The sequence below is a fragment of the Nelumbo lutea genome, chromosome 5 (genome assembly GCF_056320005.1).
Source record: "Nelumbo lutea isolate HS-2025 chromosome 5, American lotus-T2T, whole genome shotgun sequence".
In the NCBI taxonomy this organism is placed as follows: domain Eukaryota; kingdom Viridiplantae; phylum Streptophyta; class Magnoliopsida; order Proteales; family Nelumbonaceae; genus Nelumbo; species Nelumbo lutea.
In genome coordinates, this window is record NC_142688.1 from 18595957 (window position 1) to 18616102 (window position 20146).

A 20146-nucleotide genomic window follows, 5' to 3' on the forward strand; every position below is an offset into this window, starting at 1 on the left:
CTGCTTAACCGATGGTAGCATAATAGTCAAAAGTCATGACATAATCATGCAGTTTTCCTGGTCCCACTTATCATATTCAGCAGTACCTTACCTCGGGTTGTGATGTACAGCCGTATCTCCTTAGACCATGTCAAATAAATTTTGCCAACTAAAGGAATAATGGTCGTTAGAAAGCTCATAGAGTCAAGACTGCTGTTCATTCCTCCTTGGTTGAAAGAAGTTCCAGAGGTTGCAGAGTCTTCAGAGGCCATAACAAAGGCTGCTAGCAGAAGGTTTCAGACCTACAACCCTTCTCCCACAGTCCACACACTCACAAACACACAAACCTCACTGTAAGATTTAAAATCAAATTGCAGTCACAGTAACACAGAACCTTCTGTCACAGATTTACAGGTCTAACTGACCTCACAAGGGCTAGTTTAAGCCACATAACATCTACAATTCTGCTGACGTATTTCTCCATCTGAACCAGGTCACACATGACCTACACAGGTTCTTCACCCGCACAGTTTTGGATCACCAACCCACATGAAGTTATTAAACAAGCCTACACCATTCGGCTAGGGCAGATTTTAGGATGTTCTTGGTAACAATACCAAGAATCAATGATAAAAAGCACTTCAGTGTAGGTTCCTAATCAGTTCGACTGACTTTTGGAAGTTACAGTCCAGAGAAGAATGGAAGAGAAGAAACACAGCCACCGACCTCTAGAAAATCCCAGTCAATCATCTGCCGATCTCAGACCTTCGATCAGATAAGACGCCTTTTACAGAGTGCTGTCCTGCTCTGATACCATGATTTCGATCAAGAGTGAGAAGAAGAAGAAGAAGAAGAAGAAGAGAGAAGAGAAGGAAGAGAAGAGAAGATAGAGACCAAAAGGTATAGCTAGTGGTGCCGGTCTTTGTATTTTTATGTTAGGGCGACAATATAAGAAATAAAAGAAAAGACAAAAGTGCCCTTGCGGCACATAACTAAGATTACATCAGAATTCAATCAAATTTCTGACTTTCTTTCTCTCCTTGTGGATTCAAGGTTTTTTCTTTTCTTTTTTTCTTTCCTTTGAAGAAGATGGTGCTCTTCTTCCTAATACTTACTGCTATATCACTACCAAGGGGCATTCCTGCTAGTAAATTGAGATAAGGTCCTTGTTATTCCAAACACCATTTTATACCTTACAGGAGCTTTTTCAGAACACCCAACTTGCAATTACATTCCAAACCCAAATTGCCCTATATTACAAATTCTGTAAATAGGAACACAAACAATGAAACTGGATGCATACACTGTAAAGAGTGTCCTAATAATCTCACATTGAAACGAAAATCAAATGCAAGAAACAGGGAGTTACACTTACCAGAGTAGGAAATGCATCAATGGATTGAATTACTGTTCTCATGAACAATAGAGGTAGAGGAGTTTGTTCAACCTGAAAATTGAAAAGGTTACCATAACAAGCTTAAAAAGTAATGATGGTATACTTTCTTAGGGATGATCATTACATACCAACTGATTCAAGGCCTTTGCTAGAACCTGCTGTGTAAAAACTGTGCGTTGTTCAAAGCAAGCTGAACAAGCATCCGTTATCTGAAACCACGTGAAGGTCATTTTTATTTGATGTCTAAATCTAAACAGACATATCAAAAAATATCTAAGGCACACATTTGATAGCCTAGAGGTATTGCTTGGTGCAATGGAAAATTTCCAGGCTGATAAGTGTGAAAACATCAGCTTTACTCTGAAAGTGGCTGCATTCTGCAAGAAATTGCCAAAGACTACCACCCCCTCAAAACCCCAGATAGATGGGACCAACATTTGGTCATGGCCCTTCTACATAATAAGAATATAGCCTATAAATGGAAATAGCTACCAATTCAATGCAGTAGCCATGCCTTGAATAGACACATTGTTTCATGGATACCACCAAATAGATTTCCAATAAAAGTCAAAATAACAATTGTCATCTACTCCACTTTTAAACTGTTCCAGACTTCCAAGATATCATAACCTGCTGGTCAATATGATTATCCCGTAGGTTGATGCTTGGAACAGTCATTCGATAAAAAATATTAAAATAGTATATCGCTGATCTCTGACCAATCAATTGACAGGTCCACCCCTCACAAGTTGCAGTTAACAGGTTAACAGTATGGTATTCGAAAAGGAACACACAATCCTCCCTCAATAATTATAACTACCATTTTAAAAATGATTGAAGGAAGCATGCCTTTTCAAGAGCATTTCCATACTTCTTCTGGACTTGCATTAATGCAATTTGCAGTCAACAGGTCAACAACAACGATATTTCAATACGGAATGCACAGCCCGTCCTCGAACTGAAACAATCATTTTTAAAAGGATAAGAGGAACCATACCTTTTTAAGAGCAATTCCGTCTTTTTCAGGACTAATATCATGGATAGCAACCAAAACTTCGGCAGGTGTTAATGCTGGACCTGTATGAGCTGAACCCTGCCATGAAACATTCAAAATTTGTTTAACATCCATGCTAAAATTTTTCACAAATTATTTTATTTGATATTGTTCTAATTAATCATAAAGCAGTGACAGGGCAAAGGTTGTTGAACGAAAAGGTACCACGTTACATCATGACACTAATCCATTATGGAGAATAGTAACTTGGAAAAAAAATCTTCTTGCAACACCAGAAAAGAAATTCAAATGCAAGGGAAACTGGTGAAAGAACCCCCCAACATCCACGATGCTATATTTTTCATATATGGGAAAGAAGAATTTAAAAGATATTCCTCAGAAAAAAGAAGAATTTATAAGATAAAATAAAAAGACATCAACAGATCAATCACATGTAAGCATATTATTTCCTGTAAGAAATAGGTCAAAACATAGAAAAAAGCACCCAGATCTAACAATTGAATCAACATAACCAGATATATGGAGACCATGCAAGAATAAGCAGCTGGATTGACTTCCAGCCCTAACAGAAAAGTGTAGGAAAATATGAACTCACGTGCCCAAGAAGCATATAAAAAAAGCACATATGCATAGTTTCCAAAATAGATACAGATTCATTAATTCATACCTGCAATATGCGAGCAAGGGCTGCCTGAAATTTTTCTAACGGAAGATCAACAAGCCGGTGAAAAATAGGCAGAACCTGGTGTCATATGGGAACCACAATTTGCATATGTGAGAAATCCTTTCCCCTCTATCTTTATATTAATAAATGTAAGATATCATATAACAGGTATCAATGACATCAATATGGTTTAACAGCTTAACACTTATCAGACCAGGTAAATTTTTGGTGCCACTACGGAACACTTCTAGTATTTGTCAACCTGAGACTATTACACAGAAAAGGATGCATAAAGTAACAGCAAGGAAGAATGTAATGTGCGGCACATTATTCAATGGATCCCGCTATCAAATATTTTGAAGGTAGTGTTATAGCCCTTCTGTCTTGGTATTCCCTCCCCCAGATGTCATTAACCTCATCTTCGATGGCTGTTTCATCGGGAATACAGGAAGATCAGGTATTGAGAAACAAAGATTCATGCTCAAGAAACTTTGTTAGCCTTTTATGGCCTAATAGGAGATCCCATTTGAGTTGAGCTCCTAACCCTTCAAAGATTGTGATCGAGCTTGTTTCTTTACAAATCTGGCAGGTCCAGGAGGCTCTTCAGTGGATGTGCAATAAAGCAGAAGGGCCATCATTGCTTTATCATTTTAATAGGGAGGCTACATCGACCTTAAGAATGAACACCCAATTCAATGACTCATCCCTTCCTGCAGAGGTTTCATTTATAACTCTTGTACTTCTTTTTATTCTTAGAAAGATTTCTCTAATATGTTACTATTAAAAATGGCTGTAATTTCTTATATCGTGTCCATTATGCATTAGACAATTGGGATCATACAATATTTAGCATAGAACAAATGTATGAGTTTTATCAAGTTAAATGTCCACTCCATATCGACTGTCAGAGCAGTACCTCTGAATTAGATTTCCAAAAAAAAGCATGATACATCATGTTATGAAATAATAACCTATTAGACACAAAACAGAGGTTATATTCCATGAGGAACAATTCATTCATTGATGACATTGAATATTTTGAGATAATCAAGCAGAGGTTTCACTTGATTAATGTATAGCTCCAGCAACACAATCACACTTTCAATGCTCCAGTTACATGCATATTAAGTTTACTTCATCTACTAAATTCAACTCATCTAGGCATAGACCCAAGCATCTAAATCACCTACCACAACATGATCATAGGCTATCAGGTCTCCCCTTACTACTTTTGACCTATGTCCCTTCTCCTTTTGAGGCTTCAACTTGTGCCAGATCGTACTTTTCATTGAAGAAGTCATTATTCTTTGTGTACATTCTTGTTGTTAATAATGAGAGAAGAAAGACAAGATATATTAATGTTTATCCAAAATTACCAAAGGACCCCAAATATATACATCTGTCCTTCCCAAACCTCACATTGGCAGGAGTCTCGTGCACTGGGATGCCCTTTAGAAAAGACATAAATGCCCCTTCAAAGATGATAAACCCATATATGCCTTATTACAAGCAATACCATCAAGAGATGCCTCAACGTGACTTCTTTCTTTACCTTGGTTCAATAACAATAACAAGGGAGAAATTGAGGAAACTGCGCATAGAATTAGAGCAGGATGCACACAATGGAGAGGTGCATTCGCTGCCCTATGTGATGGAAGTCCACTTAGCTTAAGGAAAATTTTACCAAATAGATGTAATATATATTATACATTATAGGGGGATTAAGGGGTGGAGACAGGATTAGAAATGAAATTATTTGAAAGAACCTATGAGTAGCTGATATAGGTGATAAAATGAGGGAAGTATTATACCATAAAGTTCTTGGAACATTAATACCTGCCACTAGCCTAAGCAACTTCCACAAGGCAGAAAATTTTGTTTCAGCCAACCCGTTTTGCTTACGAGTTCCAACATAGGGACTGAAGACCAGAGAAATATACTCACTCCCATTTTGTGAAGTTCTTTTGAAATTGTTATAAAATTCATTTTTGGGCTTCATCAAATAAACCGATTTATATCAAGAACAAAATCATTAACAGATGTAACAGAATAACAATATCTAAAAAGAGGTAGTAGAAATGGTTCCCTACAAATCAAAGTGAATGATAGTACAAGGAATTGAACTTTTATTATTGCTTAAAGGATATGATGTTGGATAATTGCATACTCAAAAACTTCACACCGGAGTTATAAATGACTAGACTCAAACAAATGAAGAAAAACATATTTCAAGTAAGAAAAACACACACAACCGAGTTTCTAACACCAAAAGTGTAGTTGGCCTTTATCCTCGCTAGTAGTACTACTAAACACTTTAGACTGATAAGATGCTATAAAAGTAGCTTTTAAACTATAGGAGCTATAAGCTGCCACTTTCACGACCACTCTCAATAATGGTGACATGGTATCTCCTTGTCTACTTTATCAAGAAACTTTAAAAAAGTTTGTTGGTGATTTTTTACCAAGACAGAAAAGGATAGTGAGGAAATACATGAAAACAATCTACCCTCAATATATTCACCATAATCAATGATCCTCATAAATTCTTCTAAGAAACCCCCTCCCAAAAAAATTCTTCTAAGAAACCCCCTCCCAAAAAAAATTCTTCTAAGAAACCCAATTCCACATGGTCATATGCCATTTTAACATCTATTCACTTGAAATCAATACTTCATCAAGAGTTTTGCCCACGAAAACATGAGTAGGACTTGCAACTGTTTTTAACCTTATAAACAACGCTTTTGCAATTATTTTTATGGGGTTGAAATGAGACTAGTTGAAAAAAAAAAAAAACCTTCAACTCAACAATACCATACCATTATTTTCAGGAATCAATGCATGGAGCATCACAACAAGGCTTGCCATATTTCTTTATTTTTGATAGAAAAAAGGCTTGCCATATTTCTGACACATGGAGGGATGAGGTTGCAATCTGAGCCATTGACCAAGCAGGAAAACCATCAGCCCTAGACACCAGATTATTGTCCATTTGAAATGGCCATCTATTCAATCATCCAGTCCACATAAGGCATATATCCAACCTTTTGATGGTGTTTCCCTGTGGTAATATTGGTTGTTGAAAGTTTCAATTGTTGGTGTTTACTCAAAAAGATGGGTTTATTATGGCAACATGGCAAGGGGTTTCAGGATCAAGTTTTCCCCACCAGTAGAGGATAGCAAGAGGAACATGCATTGTTTTCAAGACTAGCTGAGCCCCAATCTAATTTAACACATGGAAGACCCCATGGTTGTGCATCTTTTTCTCCTAAACAACTCAACTAGAAAACCTACTCCCATTACACCTTATCCCTGTAACTAAGCTTCCAAGGTCTTCTAGGTCCCTGACCCTCTTCTTCATCCAACCAATGTCTATCTGTGAGTCTCCCTCCACAGTAAGTCCCACAAATCCTTACACAGAGACAGTGTTAGGTTCCTGATCGGAAAATAACAGCTCTCCCCTCACTAAAATCTCTTGATCCGGTGGTGCTTACCAGAATGGAGAGCATGACACATTTAATCTGTAATGTAACTTGTAATCATCTACCTATTCTTTTAATCAATGAACAAAGATTAGTTGTTGCTGATAAAAAAAGTCCCTTGATCCAATAGCTATGGTATGCTTAGGAAGATGGCCATTACAATTATTCAAAACAAAATATCAAATTATATTCATCAACAGATTCATTCATCCCACTTCCCTAAAATGAGCGAGTTCATTAAATGAGAAAGAAATCATTAAGTCCCTCAAAGGGAAAAAAAAGATAAACTTCAACATGCTAAATGAATGTGAAATGGAGCACATTACCTTACTTCCCAGGTAATAGGGGTAGCCCACTATGATACGCATTTATTAGACAATACAGAAAAAAAATAGTTTCAGGTAAAATCTAAGGTAATTAAAGTGTTGGTATTATGGATAAAGTAAACAGTTATTGATTTTTGGGTAAATGTGTACAAATTGGTAAACCACAATCTCAGATAAATAAGGAACCTCCTTCTCTTTCAACACCAACGTATTGCATTGTACAACATCAGTTAAATTTTGGCACGTAATATAAATTAAAGCGGTAACAAAAAGAACCAAATGAAGGGCATAGGAAATAAGAAAAAAAAACCTCTTCTTTTGAAAGTGAAGAAAGCAGAGGAATGAGAACTGCAGCATCCTGAAAAGGAACGAACATAAGCACAATAACCCGGATATTAGAAACCTTGCTTTGGATGGTAATAAGAAAAACAGAAAGTAAATTATGAGATGATAACCTTTAGTTTAATTTCATATAAATGCTTGACAGTAGCAATCAGATCAGCAGAAGGTGTTGTCTCTTCGGTCAGTATTTGCAACACCTTTAGGAAAAAGTTATTAAAATCAGTGTTATTTAGGGATAACAATTACAAATATAAAGCAAAACAAAATAACAAATTGATTTTGTTAATAAAGATCTATGCTTGTACCAGCATCAGAAGATTTTCACTTCCTTGTGGTGGATCAGAGATTATATGCAGCAACTCGGTATAGGATGACCCTAGGGTCCTCACTAAGATAGGGATATGCCTATGGACAGCCTGCAATGTTTCAACATGTTCAAAGTATAAGATAAATAAAAATACACATACTGTCAACTCCTTCCCAAAATTTTCAATTAAAAATGAACAGAAAAAAAATAAGAATCACATAAACAGAAAGGACCTGCTTAACAGCCTTTGGAGCTCGACCATAAGTATCAAAAACAAGTTGAAGAAGACTTGGTTTCTGTGAGAAAAATGAACCAACAACACTGATTGTTTTAATGTCAAGCAACTTTTCAGAAAAATGAACCAACATCACTGAATGTTTTAGGCTATGTTTGGTTTGAAAGAAAAGGTAAGCAAAGCAAAGCAAAGGAAGGGAAATATGTACAAAACTTGTATAGGTTTCCCTGCCTTACCCTTCCTTTCCCTACCATTTCCTTCAAACCAAACATAGCCTTAATGCCAAGCAACTTTTTAGTCATGGTCTTCTTGGTCCAATAGGGAATGATACATAGAACCAATGAAACAAAAAAGAGAAATAAATAAGACCTTGGTGCATAATGCAAAATAGAGGGACATGTGGCACTGAGCTTGAGACAATGACACAGCTGCAACTCTCTGAACTGGTTGTATGCCCTTTGTAGAGTCACTTTCAGAAGCTCCAGGTTCTGAATTCTGAGAACCACTGATAGATGTTTCCTGGCTTGCAACCTGTAAGAACAAAATGAGAAAATAAAAATAAAGGGCATGGAAATAAAGATGTGCTTCAGCAACAAAACAAAGGCACAGAAAAAATCACAAATTGAACTGAACGTGAAATGAGCATTGCTACCCCTGACACCTCCCCCTCCCCCCCCCCCCCTAAAAAAAAAGAAAGAATCGATGAAGAATTCAGAAAAAAATAAAATTCATTTTTTATCAGGAAAATATCTTCATTGTTTTCAGAGAACAGTTTGCCAAGTTTCACATTTCTTCTGTATTGGACTTTATCAGATTTGCATATTATAATAACCAGGATATACACTAGGTATATTTGCTTCTCAGCATTTTTTTTAAGAAAATTTAACCAGAATTCATTAAGATAAAGAGAGGGAACATGGGAAGATATACAAAGCAGGGGAAGAACCCCTACAAGTTACAAAGGAGGAAGCTTGTCGCTATACAAATGTTCCAAATACACACCAAATTTAGCTAGGCCATCTGCAGTATGATTGTGTTCCCTAGGAATCCAAACTAAATTAGCATTTAAGCAGTCCAAAGAATCCCAAGCTTCTTGTCAGAAAATGATTCAGTCTCCAAGGACCCCCCTCTTTGTCTCTTTTACCATTTTATCATATTTGCTGAATCACCTGCAATGATCAAATTCTGAATTTCAAATTTTTTATTATCCTGATTCCGGTGAGAGCAGCCATCACTTCAGCCTTTGTGGAGTCAGCCAAGCCAATTGGACCACTAAAGTCCAGCATATATTGCCCCTTTCGTCCCTTACTGTACCTCCAATACCATCTAATCCAGGGTTACCTAAGGCACTACCGTCGAAGTTAAGGGTCATCACTCCTTCACTGCTGGGGACATGGTGCCTCAAGGATGTTAGCTGGGGATGAGGGAGAAACAGAAAGGGGTAAACATCTCTATTAAGATCATTGACTGAAAGTCCTTTGAACAGATCCGAATTCACCGTTCAGAGGTTGCAAAGGTAAGTAATATCTGAGATTAACTCCTCCAGGGTTCTGCTTTTATTGTCAAAGAGGCGATTGTTTCTTTCATCCCAGACACCCCACAACACTGCATGTAGCACTGATTGCCAAAAGACTTAACCCTGTTCCTTGCCACTGATACAATGTCTCCATAATGTGTTTTGGAAAAGCCCAGCTATAACCTGCCATTTTCAAGAAGTGGGACCATATCTTTTGGGTGAACCTGCAGTGAAGAAGGATGTGATCTGCAGATTCACCTTTGCTGAAGCATAGAATACAAACATGACGAGATATGGAGCGCCTTCCCAAAAGCTTTTTCTGCAGGAGATCACAAGTATATACTTTCTGGAGACAAGCTTCCCAAACAAAGAAGCAAATTCTTAAAGGGATGTCGCTATACCAGATTTTCTTATAAGGAAAGGAGGAATGCTAATCATCAGCGATCAAAGCCCTGAACATAGACTTAGAAGAGAATTCTCCATTTGGGTGTAGGGTCCAGATTTGGGTGTCAGAATAAGAGGGGGAGATGTAGGCTTCTTTGAGGGTCTGAATTAGGACTATTAAATCAGAAATCTCTTGAGTCCCTTAGGGGTCTTCTGAGGTGGAGGTTTAAGGAGTTCTTGGCAGTTTGGTTTGGAAGGCAGGAAGAAATAGTGGCTTCTTGGTCGAGAGTAAGGTTAAAAAGCCAAGGGAAAGAGGCTTCCATGGTGGATTCCTCCACCAAAGATCTTTCCAGAATTTAATTTTAAAACCATTTCCCACTTTATACCTTATAAAAGGAAAGAAAGAAGTATGGACAGAATTGAGATGTAGTGTGGACCTCTGTATTATGATCCATCAAGTTAATCAAGAGGTAACCAAGAACACTGGCAGAATCAGATGGATTATGCAACAGTTGCAAAGGGTAAAGAAACAGTGGAAGAAGAACCAAATTTCCTCAATTGTTTATTTTCTTTTGCTTTGTTTGTTTATTTTTTGTTGTTTTCGGGCATTTCTGTTCATGTAGTGGTATGGCAAGTTCAAAGTTCTATGAAATTTAAACAATAAAAAACAATAATAATAAAATAAAAAAATGTATGACATTTAAAGACAAGAAAGTAATCCCTAATGTCTCAATAAATCTTGAAACTCTAGTTTATCTTACAATAGAAAATCAACAGAAATTGAACTTCAGGAACTAAACACATGGAAATGAAAATGGAGTTCCATACATTCCCTTCTGTTCTCTGTTCAGTGGACCATGCTAGTGAAGGATCTACATCTGGAATGTGCTGATCAACGACTGACAATAGCATGCTTGTTGCAAACTGCTCAATGCTTTCAGATACATATGTAAGAAGATAAAGTTTGTTTGCCACCTGTCCCAAAATAAAAGGTTAGAACTATAAAAACAGCTTTTGGAAAAGAAAGGAAGACAAATATTTATAAAAAAAAAAAGAAAGGAAGACAAACAAAAAAGTATGAGGTTGGAAAAGAATGTTTCTCAAATCTAGCTTTTGGTAAAAAAACTTAGCCAGTCTCAAGAAAATCATTTTTTATCTGGTCCCTAGCATCTTAGCCAATCAAAGATGCCTAAAGAGCCATAGTTTGCAGAGTGTGAATTCCAAAGCATGTTCTTAATGGTTTGGATTAAGGGATTGGAAAGAAATGATGGTCATCAGGACAAGCTCAGCATTACTATTAGTTTTAAGGAATCTGTAATCAAAAGGGAACATACATTTAGTGATTTAGATTATAAAAAATAAGGGGACATACATTTATGGAACAGGTTGCTGCTCAAAATTCCAATGAAAAATAAATATATATTTCTCATGCATATTTGAAACTTTTACTTCAGGTGGCATGCTAAATTTTGAACTCTGTAATCTCAATGGAAAATGTAATTACTAATTAGTCAACATACCAGCCGGATAGCCTTTGCCCGAATTTCATCTCGAGAATGCACAGCACACTGAAAGTATTAGATGAACATGTATAAAAATTAAAACACTGAAGTAAAAGGTTAAACAACAGAGGATGGATATGCATAAAAGCATTTGCATGAGTTAATTGTGCCCTGGTGTTAGTAGAGACAAAGATGGTGAAAAAGAAAAGGCCCTTACAGGGATATTTATCAGGTTCAGAATAAGCCAGAGAAATGAAGGATCCAAAAAGAAAGGGTAAACAAATGACTAACATAGAATGCCCATTTGCAACTTCTTTTAGTACTTATATTAGGGACAATAAAAGAAATAGGAAGAATATAGGGACCCTTAACCCACAAGCTCTGGTTCAAGCAGGATATCATAAACAGCAGATAAATAATCACAAATCATTTATACACATCAATCAGCATCAATGTCTTGTTTGATCTTTTCTCCAGCTTTGTATCCAGCATTTATCCCATTTCAAGAACTGACTTACATATACACCCCATGTGGAGGACAAAAACAAGAGCCAGCTGAAAGAGTAATGGTTCTACACAGATTGTCAATCAATAAGCTATAGATACCAGTCTAATGGTATTGCTTCAAAGTACTTTCAGGAACTATTAAAGGCTATACAGATAGTGCAAAGATGATCTCCTTAAATTGCTAGAACTACTATATGATTACAATAATTTTATCAGTAAAAGTTAAAACATTTATTGATGTTAAAATATTAGTATGCATACAATGGTGCAATTCACCCCTTATAGTTAACTAGCCTAAGCTGGCCACCGATTTCAGTTTTTCACAAGTTTCTTCCCTGGCAGAATAAACACAAAATAAATAAATAAAATTCATTTCTTTTCTCCCCTTGTTTTATGAGGAGATTGATTGTTATTTTCTGACCTGGGAGACAACATAATGACATATAACTTGTGCTCAGCTCCAACACCAGCATTTTGGCTGCATTTAGCATCATGCCAAGAAATATTTGTACCGCTTCTCACATTTCTCCAAAGAAAAAATGTGTTTGGTTGGGTATTCTTGAGAGAAATGGGCCCATTTAGAAAAGAAATATGGTGCCTCCAAAAAAGAAGTGCACGCTTCTTGGAATAACTTTAAAAATAGGATACATGTGTTCTATCCACACATATAAGTGAGAGCAAATATGCAAAAGTTCCAAAATTTAGAAGATATAAGTTGCAAACCTTTTTTTTTTGTGATAAATATATAAGTTGCAAACCTTCATTGTCATCTCATTCTCCACCACAGCTCTTGATAAGGGTTTGCAGTCAACCAAGGTAAACTAGCAACAGTGAATTGGTTCTGGCAACTGTGACTACTATATTAGAGGAGAGGAGCTCTGAGAATGGAGACCATAGAGATTGAGAAGGCAGCAAACAGTTAGATCAGATTGGAGATCTTCTATGTTGTCAAAGAAATGGTTGGTTTCGTTCCTTGCATGCACCAACAAACCCCAGCACAAGTCCTCTAAACGATAACTTTCTCTTCTTTTTTAAAACCCCAAATGGTTGCTCTTTGTTCCTCTTTTTAATGAGATTCCTAACATCTGTAGAGGCATTTTGATTCTTGGAGCCAATCCCTTGTGGCCAAAATATAAAATTAAGATGTGTTTTTCATACGGGGAAGTCTGTTCCAGGAACTGTGCATGTGTTTTACTAGTTGATTTCAATTATCAAGTAGAATTGTAAAAAGTACATATTTTGAAGGTGGTTTAAGAATGTTTGGCGACCATGATAGTGAGTGCATGTTTTTTTTTCTATGTGAGTACAATGTTTGTTTGGTGTCTATAATCTAGTTTTATACTTTAATGTGGTTCAAACTAAAAAATTATTTTAAGAATGAGGGTAATTAATTCCAAACATCATTCTCATCCTGTGAATCAGAAATATGTTTCTCAGTAACATTTTGCCAAATGCATTCAGAATTCCTCAGAAACGAGAAAAAAAAAAGAGAGAGAGAAATACTTCGTTTCAGAAAATCTCTCAAAAACTGAGATACAGGAATGATGCCAAACAGGGCCTTCAACCCTGTTTATCCGGCCAAAGTTAGGGTAATAGGGTAGATATATATTTTGCTGGATAAGAAACTTCTCAGAAACTTTCTCAAATGTAATCATGCCATATGGATGGCACTAACTCCTGAAACTGAAAACCCTAGATCTTAACTCAATGTGATTTTAGAACTCTGATATGGAAATCACATGGGTTTGAGATCATTTTAGTATTTTCATGATTTTTTCAGAGAAAATTGCAGATAATACAGTTTAGATATTGGGATATGGTACAATCTGTTGGGAGTTTTTAGGGGCTTGGCTGCTATTATTCAATTTGTCTGATATTTATGAAGCTTCAGGAAGTAAACTTGATTCTGTGAAGTATATGGTGTGGGTTTTACCCCTTCTATTGTAGCACCAAGTTCCATGTACTGCATTTTGGGCTGTTTGCTAAGTTGAGGTGTTGTTTGCGTATAGTCCTCTGTGGGAGGTGTACCAAATGCTGCTATAGTTTGAAGCATGGTGAACTGTGGCTGTCCTTGGGCTTGTCTTGGTTGCTTCAAGAAAAGATAGCTTCATGCAATCACCTAGATTTTCATGGTGGCTTCAGATTCAGAAGCAAATATTGAATTCGGTATTATCCAGAATCTAAAGATAGTCCAAATGTTAAGATCACCATGGTAAAACTTGATGGCAGCAACTTTCTTGAAAGTTCCTAGTCAACCAATTTGTATATTGAAGGACTTCAATGATTAGTGCATCTCATAGGTTGATAGGTAGGGGCAATGTTTTAAAAAACAACCCGGAACCGGAACCGTTCTGGCCACTGGTTTCCGGGTCGATGGTTCAACCATCCGGTTTGAATGGACAGCCCATTCTGACAAAAAATTAAAATAATTAAAATAAAAGGCCAAAACTGTTGAACGGGTCAACGGTTTGACAGCCTGGGTCAACGGGTCATTGACCAATTCAATGGTTTTTGGCTAGGGACTGGGTTTGGGATCAAACGGAACCGGTTGCCTGGACGGTTCCTTGGCTGAACAGTCCGACCATCCAGGCCAATGGCGGTTTGAAAACATCGGGTAGAGGTGCAACATCAGCCAGGTTAGTCCGACTGCAACCTAAAAGAGTCAGCTTGGGTTGGGTTAACATTGGAAAATATGAACCGAACTTAACTGTGGGTTTGGGTTAAGCCTTAGGTATTGGACAACCTGAACCTAACGTGCCTTCATACATACAAATTCATATAAATATGTATATATGCATGTATTATGCATATATGAATGTATGTGTATATGTATGTATGCATCAATGATTTTATGATTAAAGGCAATAATTTTCTAGTGTAACATAAATACTTCTAAAGCACCATTACATTGCCCCATAATAAAACAATGCAAAAGTCAATAGATAAAAACATTTGGGAAATATTTAGACAGGCTTTGCTACTTCGTTATAGGAGATAAGCCCTAGTGAAGAAATATATGGCACAATGCTTGTAGTATTCAACCTAATGAATACTACAAGCTTCTTTGCAGAGTTGATAGGCTCTAGTACTTATACAGGCTTCCCTATACATAAAAACAAAAATTTTCAGAATGGGAAATATTTATACAGGGTAGATAGATTCTGATGATGCTACTCAAGGAGAAGAGTATGCATCTGGCCCTAAGCATTCCACAATGATATCTTCCAAGCAAAAACTGGTGTGTGGTAAAAAGACTACTCCAACAGAAGAGACCAATGAGGTTGTGATTACTATAAAAAGGCTAAGAATTTTAGGGACAGATGTTTGAAACTTTATACCTACTTAAAACCAGAAAAATTTAAGGGAGCAAAGAAAGGGAATGCAAATGATGCTCCCGATACAAACCCAGTCATCTATTTATCCTACAGGAAGTTCAAACTTCAAATGTTTTAGCTGCTATCAAGATTGAAATAGAAACAGGGGTTAAGGAACAGTGTAACAGGAGTTGGGTGGTTTAAGGTTTTGCCTATCAGCCTATCATCTTCAACAATGAGCAGTGAGCCAATGGCGAGGATTTTCAAGAACAGCAACCTAGAGACAAATTCCAAGTAGGCATCTTTGCCTCAGACTACCTGTAATTCTTGCCACACTTCCATGCTGCATCTTACTGAAATCCAAAGTCTGGAAGTTCTTTTATGTTAATTATTCTTGTGAAACATCTCAACTTGCAAGCATACCAAAAAATGAGATAGGATCCATCATTTTAACAAGTCAATACCATGGGTAATGTGGTAAATTAAATTGACCCATACAGAGTCAGATGTGGATTTGTGGAATTCATCACAAATCTCAACTAAAAAAATTCCAAACCTAAATAGGGTAATCCAAATAAGACTGCCAGAAAACATCTTCCTACTATACATGTATTTATGTTTACACATATACATATACATATACATTTTTTGCTCAATTAGAGAACAGTACCTTCAAAGCTATATCCAAACAGGCATGCCTATTGACAGGACGCCCCAAAATCAAGCTCCATACAGCACCAAGGCCCTGGGTGACACGATCACCATCACGCATTTCCTTCCCATGGTGACTAGAATCATCAGAATAGCAAAGATCCTCTAGTAGTTTCAGAGCAGAATCAGGCAAAAGAGGAACTTCACCAAGGAATCTGCTAAAAGACTTATCTGAAGCTGGTAGTGTATCCCTCAAAGACTTTGCCTACATAACAGAGGAGTAAATAAACTCATGTGCATCGGAAAATAAATTTGAGAAACAGTAGAATCCCTACCATGGCAAGGAGAAACTTTTCATATATATTGGCAGCATTTGATATGTTTTCATCTGAGTCAGAGATCATGAGAGCATGCAAATGATACAGGACATGCATTGCAAGCTCGTGCCCCTGAGAAAAGGAATAAACTGCATCACGAATCTCAAATATTTAGATGACAAAAGTGATTCAAAAAAAATCATCACATCCACCAAAAGGTTCAGAATACACAAACTAGTTTAATGTAATACTGTAGAAACCTTAAATTCAAAAAGAACACCTTTGAAAGGAAAAGAATAAAAGCAACTAGCAGCATTACTTTTTACCAAATTTCTTTTATATTTAAGTAAATGCAGCTACAATTTATCATCTTGTAGAAAGGTTTAAGGACCACATACAAAAAAGTTACATGAACATGCATAGATGTTAACCAGAATATACAAGTTATATGTAAACAATAAGCCAAAAAAAATCCAACACCAATAAAAATTATTTTCTTCAAAGGGAGAGGGGGAATAATGTAGGATATAAATAAACAATGAACAGAAGAGTGAAAAGGAAAGATAAGTTACTCATTGTCCAAACTATGGGCACTTCTAGAATCAATTAGACATTTTTTTTTATCAGCATCAATTAGACAATATTTGAAACCTAAAATAAGAACATGCTATCTAGTGTTGCTTCAATGGTTCACTTGCACAGAATTTCTCCTAATAGGTTTCTAGTCATTTTTGAAGAGCACAGGTCTGTGTTTCTGAGATAGCTCCACTGTAAGCCCAAATAACCTCATCATCTGTGCAGTGCAAAAGGCCTCCTATTCCAGCCTCGGGAGAAACTGCTTTTTTTTGTTGATCAACCAGAGCCTCAGGAAAAGCTTCTAAAATGGACTTAAAGTAGGGGTGCAACTTGGGAGGGCTTGGGTTGGGAATTTGATAAATTTTGAATAGGCCTGATACAGTGCAAATTCTTCAAATCAGGTACTGAACTTGAACTCCTAAATTTAAGAGGACCAATAATAAATTAAGTAAAATATATGTGAATAGAAATTCGCATATATGCATATCAGCAAGAAAATCAGGTGCTGAACTTGCTGATATGCATATATCAGCAAGTAAAATATTTTTTTATCAGCAAAAAAATTGGAATTATACTAAAATATGAAATCGGTTAATACAATGAAAGGGTATATCCACCTAAAATAAAAACCCAGTCTCAACAAAGTTACAAGATTACAATAGTGCCCAAAACAATTGTTGCCTATATACCCCTTGTTTTGCTAAACTATCAGCCATCCCATTTGCTGTCCTTCTGACCCAATTGAAAGTTATGTCCAGGTCCTGCTTGATGCTTTCTATTTCCCTAAACTCAAGCATATAGATCCATGGCACAAACTGCTTACTCCTGGCCCAAGAAAAGATCATTTTTGAATCTCCTTCCAATTGCTGAAAATTTGATTACTTGGCAATTCATAACCCTTGTACTAGGTGAACTAGCAAATTTCCTCAGAAGATTAGGAGTGCTACTTGGGCAGGCCTGGGTTCAGCATTTGTTAAACTTTGAAAGAACCTGGCATGAAAAGCCCAGATCAGAAAATTATTCAAATTGGGTAACTAATTTGCATCCCTATAGACAATTGTATATATCAGTGCCATATTGCATCCCAACAGTCAACCCAGGACATCCATCAAATAGACCATTGAGATTATCCACATGCCCACCCTAGGCTTATATAAGCTCATATCCCACCCTGCGTGGGAGTTTTGGCCAACTAATACTGGTAAACCAAATAGGAGTTTTTTCTTATTAAGAAGATTTTCAGAAACAAAAGCTTTATAGTGAAAATATGGCCAAACACGTGAGTGTGCACACACACATTTAGTTAAAAAGTGAAGTTCTACAAAAGATTTTCCTTTAAACCCAAAAGTTAAGGTCTTTGCTTTCATATTTCCTCCTTTCGAGGATTTACAGGGAGTACGAAAATGTCCAGAAAAAGTTGATCCACATAAAAAAACCAATCACCCATCAACTCCCTCTTCTATCCCCTGACCCCCAGTATCCATGTCCTACTCTTTTTTTTTGTGAAAATTTTCCCTACTATTTTTAATAGATAAAAATTAAAGTTCTTAAAAATGCCCAATAATTTAAAAAATAAAAAATAAAGAACATGTGAAAGGTTGAGGCAAAGATGATAATCTACAATGTCCAAGAAGTATGTACCTTCTGGTGTTGGTAATCCAAAATAATATGTTTCAGCAACATCCCCACAATATCAACATTGGCATCAGTCTGCCAAATAAACAAAGTATGTCAGGTAATAACTGATGGAAGATAACACTTACAAGTTAAAGAAAAACAAAGAAAAAACACATAGTACTATCAACAAGAAAACCCAAATTGTGAAAACAATATATCTAAATGTAGTTTTGTTTTGTCTGCAGAAAAAGAAATTCATAATCAAAATCCAATGCATTAGAAATTATTCAACTCTGTTCTAACAACTTACTTAGACCTATAGCGATTGACAGGGGCTATGTTCCATCTTTCCTTCCATAGCCTCTAGAATGCCCCAAATAGCATACTTTACTTTCATTCAGGACTTCTAGCGACCAGAATTTAATCAACATGGGAGGACTACATGAATTGGTGATTCCCCCCTAGAAAGCTTCAGATATGTACATAATAGATTCCACATAAAACTACAATGCATAAAATGATGCTTACAATATCCTTTCTTTCCTTGCATAAAATAAATACATTAGTCATATGACCTCCCTGATTTATTAAGCAATCCACCGTCAAAATCATGCTTGAGCCTCATTTCCATGAAAATTTTGAAAAGAAAGAAAGAAAAAACCATTATCCAATGTCTCTGCTACCTGGTCTTGTCAGGGATGCACCAGATACAGACCTAATATTTGGCTTTTTTTGGGCATACAGTGGTGGCTCTCAGACTCAAACTTTGTCAGCCCAAGATTTTACCATTACTCCAAGCAATGGCCATCTCATATCCATGCAAAAAGAGGAACTCCAATTTTGGTATACTAAAACATTAGCCAAACACAATGGCCAATTTATTAAGTGATCTGCTGCCCTCCAAGGCCATAGAGAATTGCAGTAGCTAAAACAAGAGTTGGGAGCTACTATAAATTGGATACTTGGATCAGCTAATGGTTTAGCAGATGGGCTGGCAACGCAAGGGATGGGCAGAGACAACTTGTGTTGGGGTGTGACTGAGTAATCTCAATGTTTTGAGTGGGCAGAGTGCATTTACATTGGGGTGTGATTACATAAAGGGAGTTTAAATGTAATCTCAAATTTTTAGGTGATTAGCCAAGACTAACCACCTTCTGCACTTTTATGTATCACTTTCTGGTTTTCAGTTAAAAAATTACTGTTACCCATAAAAAATCAATAGTTTATTTTCAAAACTATATTCTTGTAATCCTCACAAGACAGGTTGTACATATATTTCTTTTATCAGAAACAAGGATACAGCTTGGTTAGCATCTTGTTTGTATTAGATTACCTACCATTACTTGCCTGAAATGCCTCTTGACCAGCCTCTACCTAGATGTACAAATGCCTTTCCTTGAATCTCTGACACACTGTGCAAGCCAACTTATTCTTGAAAGAAAGGGACTTTAAAAAATAGGTCTAGGAAATCCACTAAGCTAAATTCTTTTAAGTGGAAAGAATGAAAACAATTAATTAAAATACACGTTTTGAGGGTCAGCGAGGATCATTTATTTTGGGTGACCACATTTGAGGAACAGGAAAAATACCAAATCCTAACTACAAAGAAGGGATATGGGGAGGGGGTGCAACTCCCCTTTGTGAATTTAGGGTGCTTTAAGCACATCTATCCTTGCACATATTTAATATTATTTTCCACGCATCAATAAATTTTTCAAATTAAATTTAAATAATTCAAGAAGAAAAATAAGAGCAAGGAAGCATTAGTCCTTAAAGATACATTAAGGGCAAAGGCCTATTACCACTTCACCATCTTTCTTCATTAATTTCTTTCCATGTATTTTCCTTCCTAATTAGTGGATACTATTTTATCAATGGCCTTCAAGGGATATTCTTAGGTGACATAGAGAGAGATTTACAGGTGAGTGGATGATAAACGATACAAATATATCGTGGATGATACATAGTAAGATGGGCTCTTACCTACTTCGTCAAAACATCAGGGAGGCTACATCCTTG

General features: G+C 36.5%; 1 protein-coding gene across 1 annotated transcript in view; it reads right to left on the reverse strand.

The window, feature by feature from the left end:
* Positions 1-20146, reverse strand: part of LOC148850727 (symplekin) — a 60344-nt gene that overhangs the window by 11836 nt on the left and 28362 nt on the right. The window contains exons 10-23 of the mRNA XM_088946133.1: positions 18152-18220; positions 15953-16066; positions 15637-15882; positions 11164-11211; positions 10472-10618; positions 8113-8274; positions 7742-7804; positions 7507-7617; positions 7315-7398; positions 7170-7217; positions 3058-3132; positions 2373-2468; positions 1504-1584; positions 1355-1426 (exon numbers count right to left, since the gene is read on the reverse strand). Coding sequence (XP_088802259.1) covers positions 1355-1426; positions 1504-1584; positions 2373-2468; positions 3058-3132; positions 7170-7217; positions 7315-7398; positions 7507-7617; positions 7742-7804; positions 8113-8274; positions 10472-10618; positions 11164-11211; positions 15637-15882; positions 15953-16066; positions 18152-18220 — 1416 coding nt within the window. The remainder of the gene's footprint in view (positions 1-1354; positions 1427-1503; positions 1585-2372; positions 2469-3057; positions 3133-7169; positions 7218-7314; positions 7399-7506; positions 7618-7741; positions 7805-8112; positions 8275-10471; positions 10619-11163; positions 11212-15636; positions 15883-15952; positions 16067-18151; positions 18221-20146) is intronic.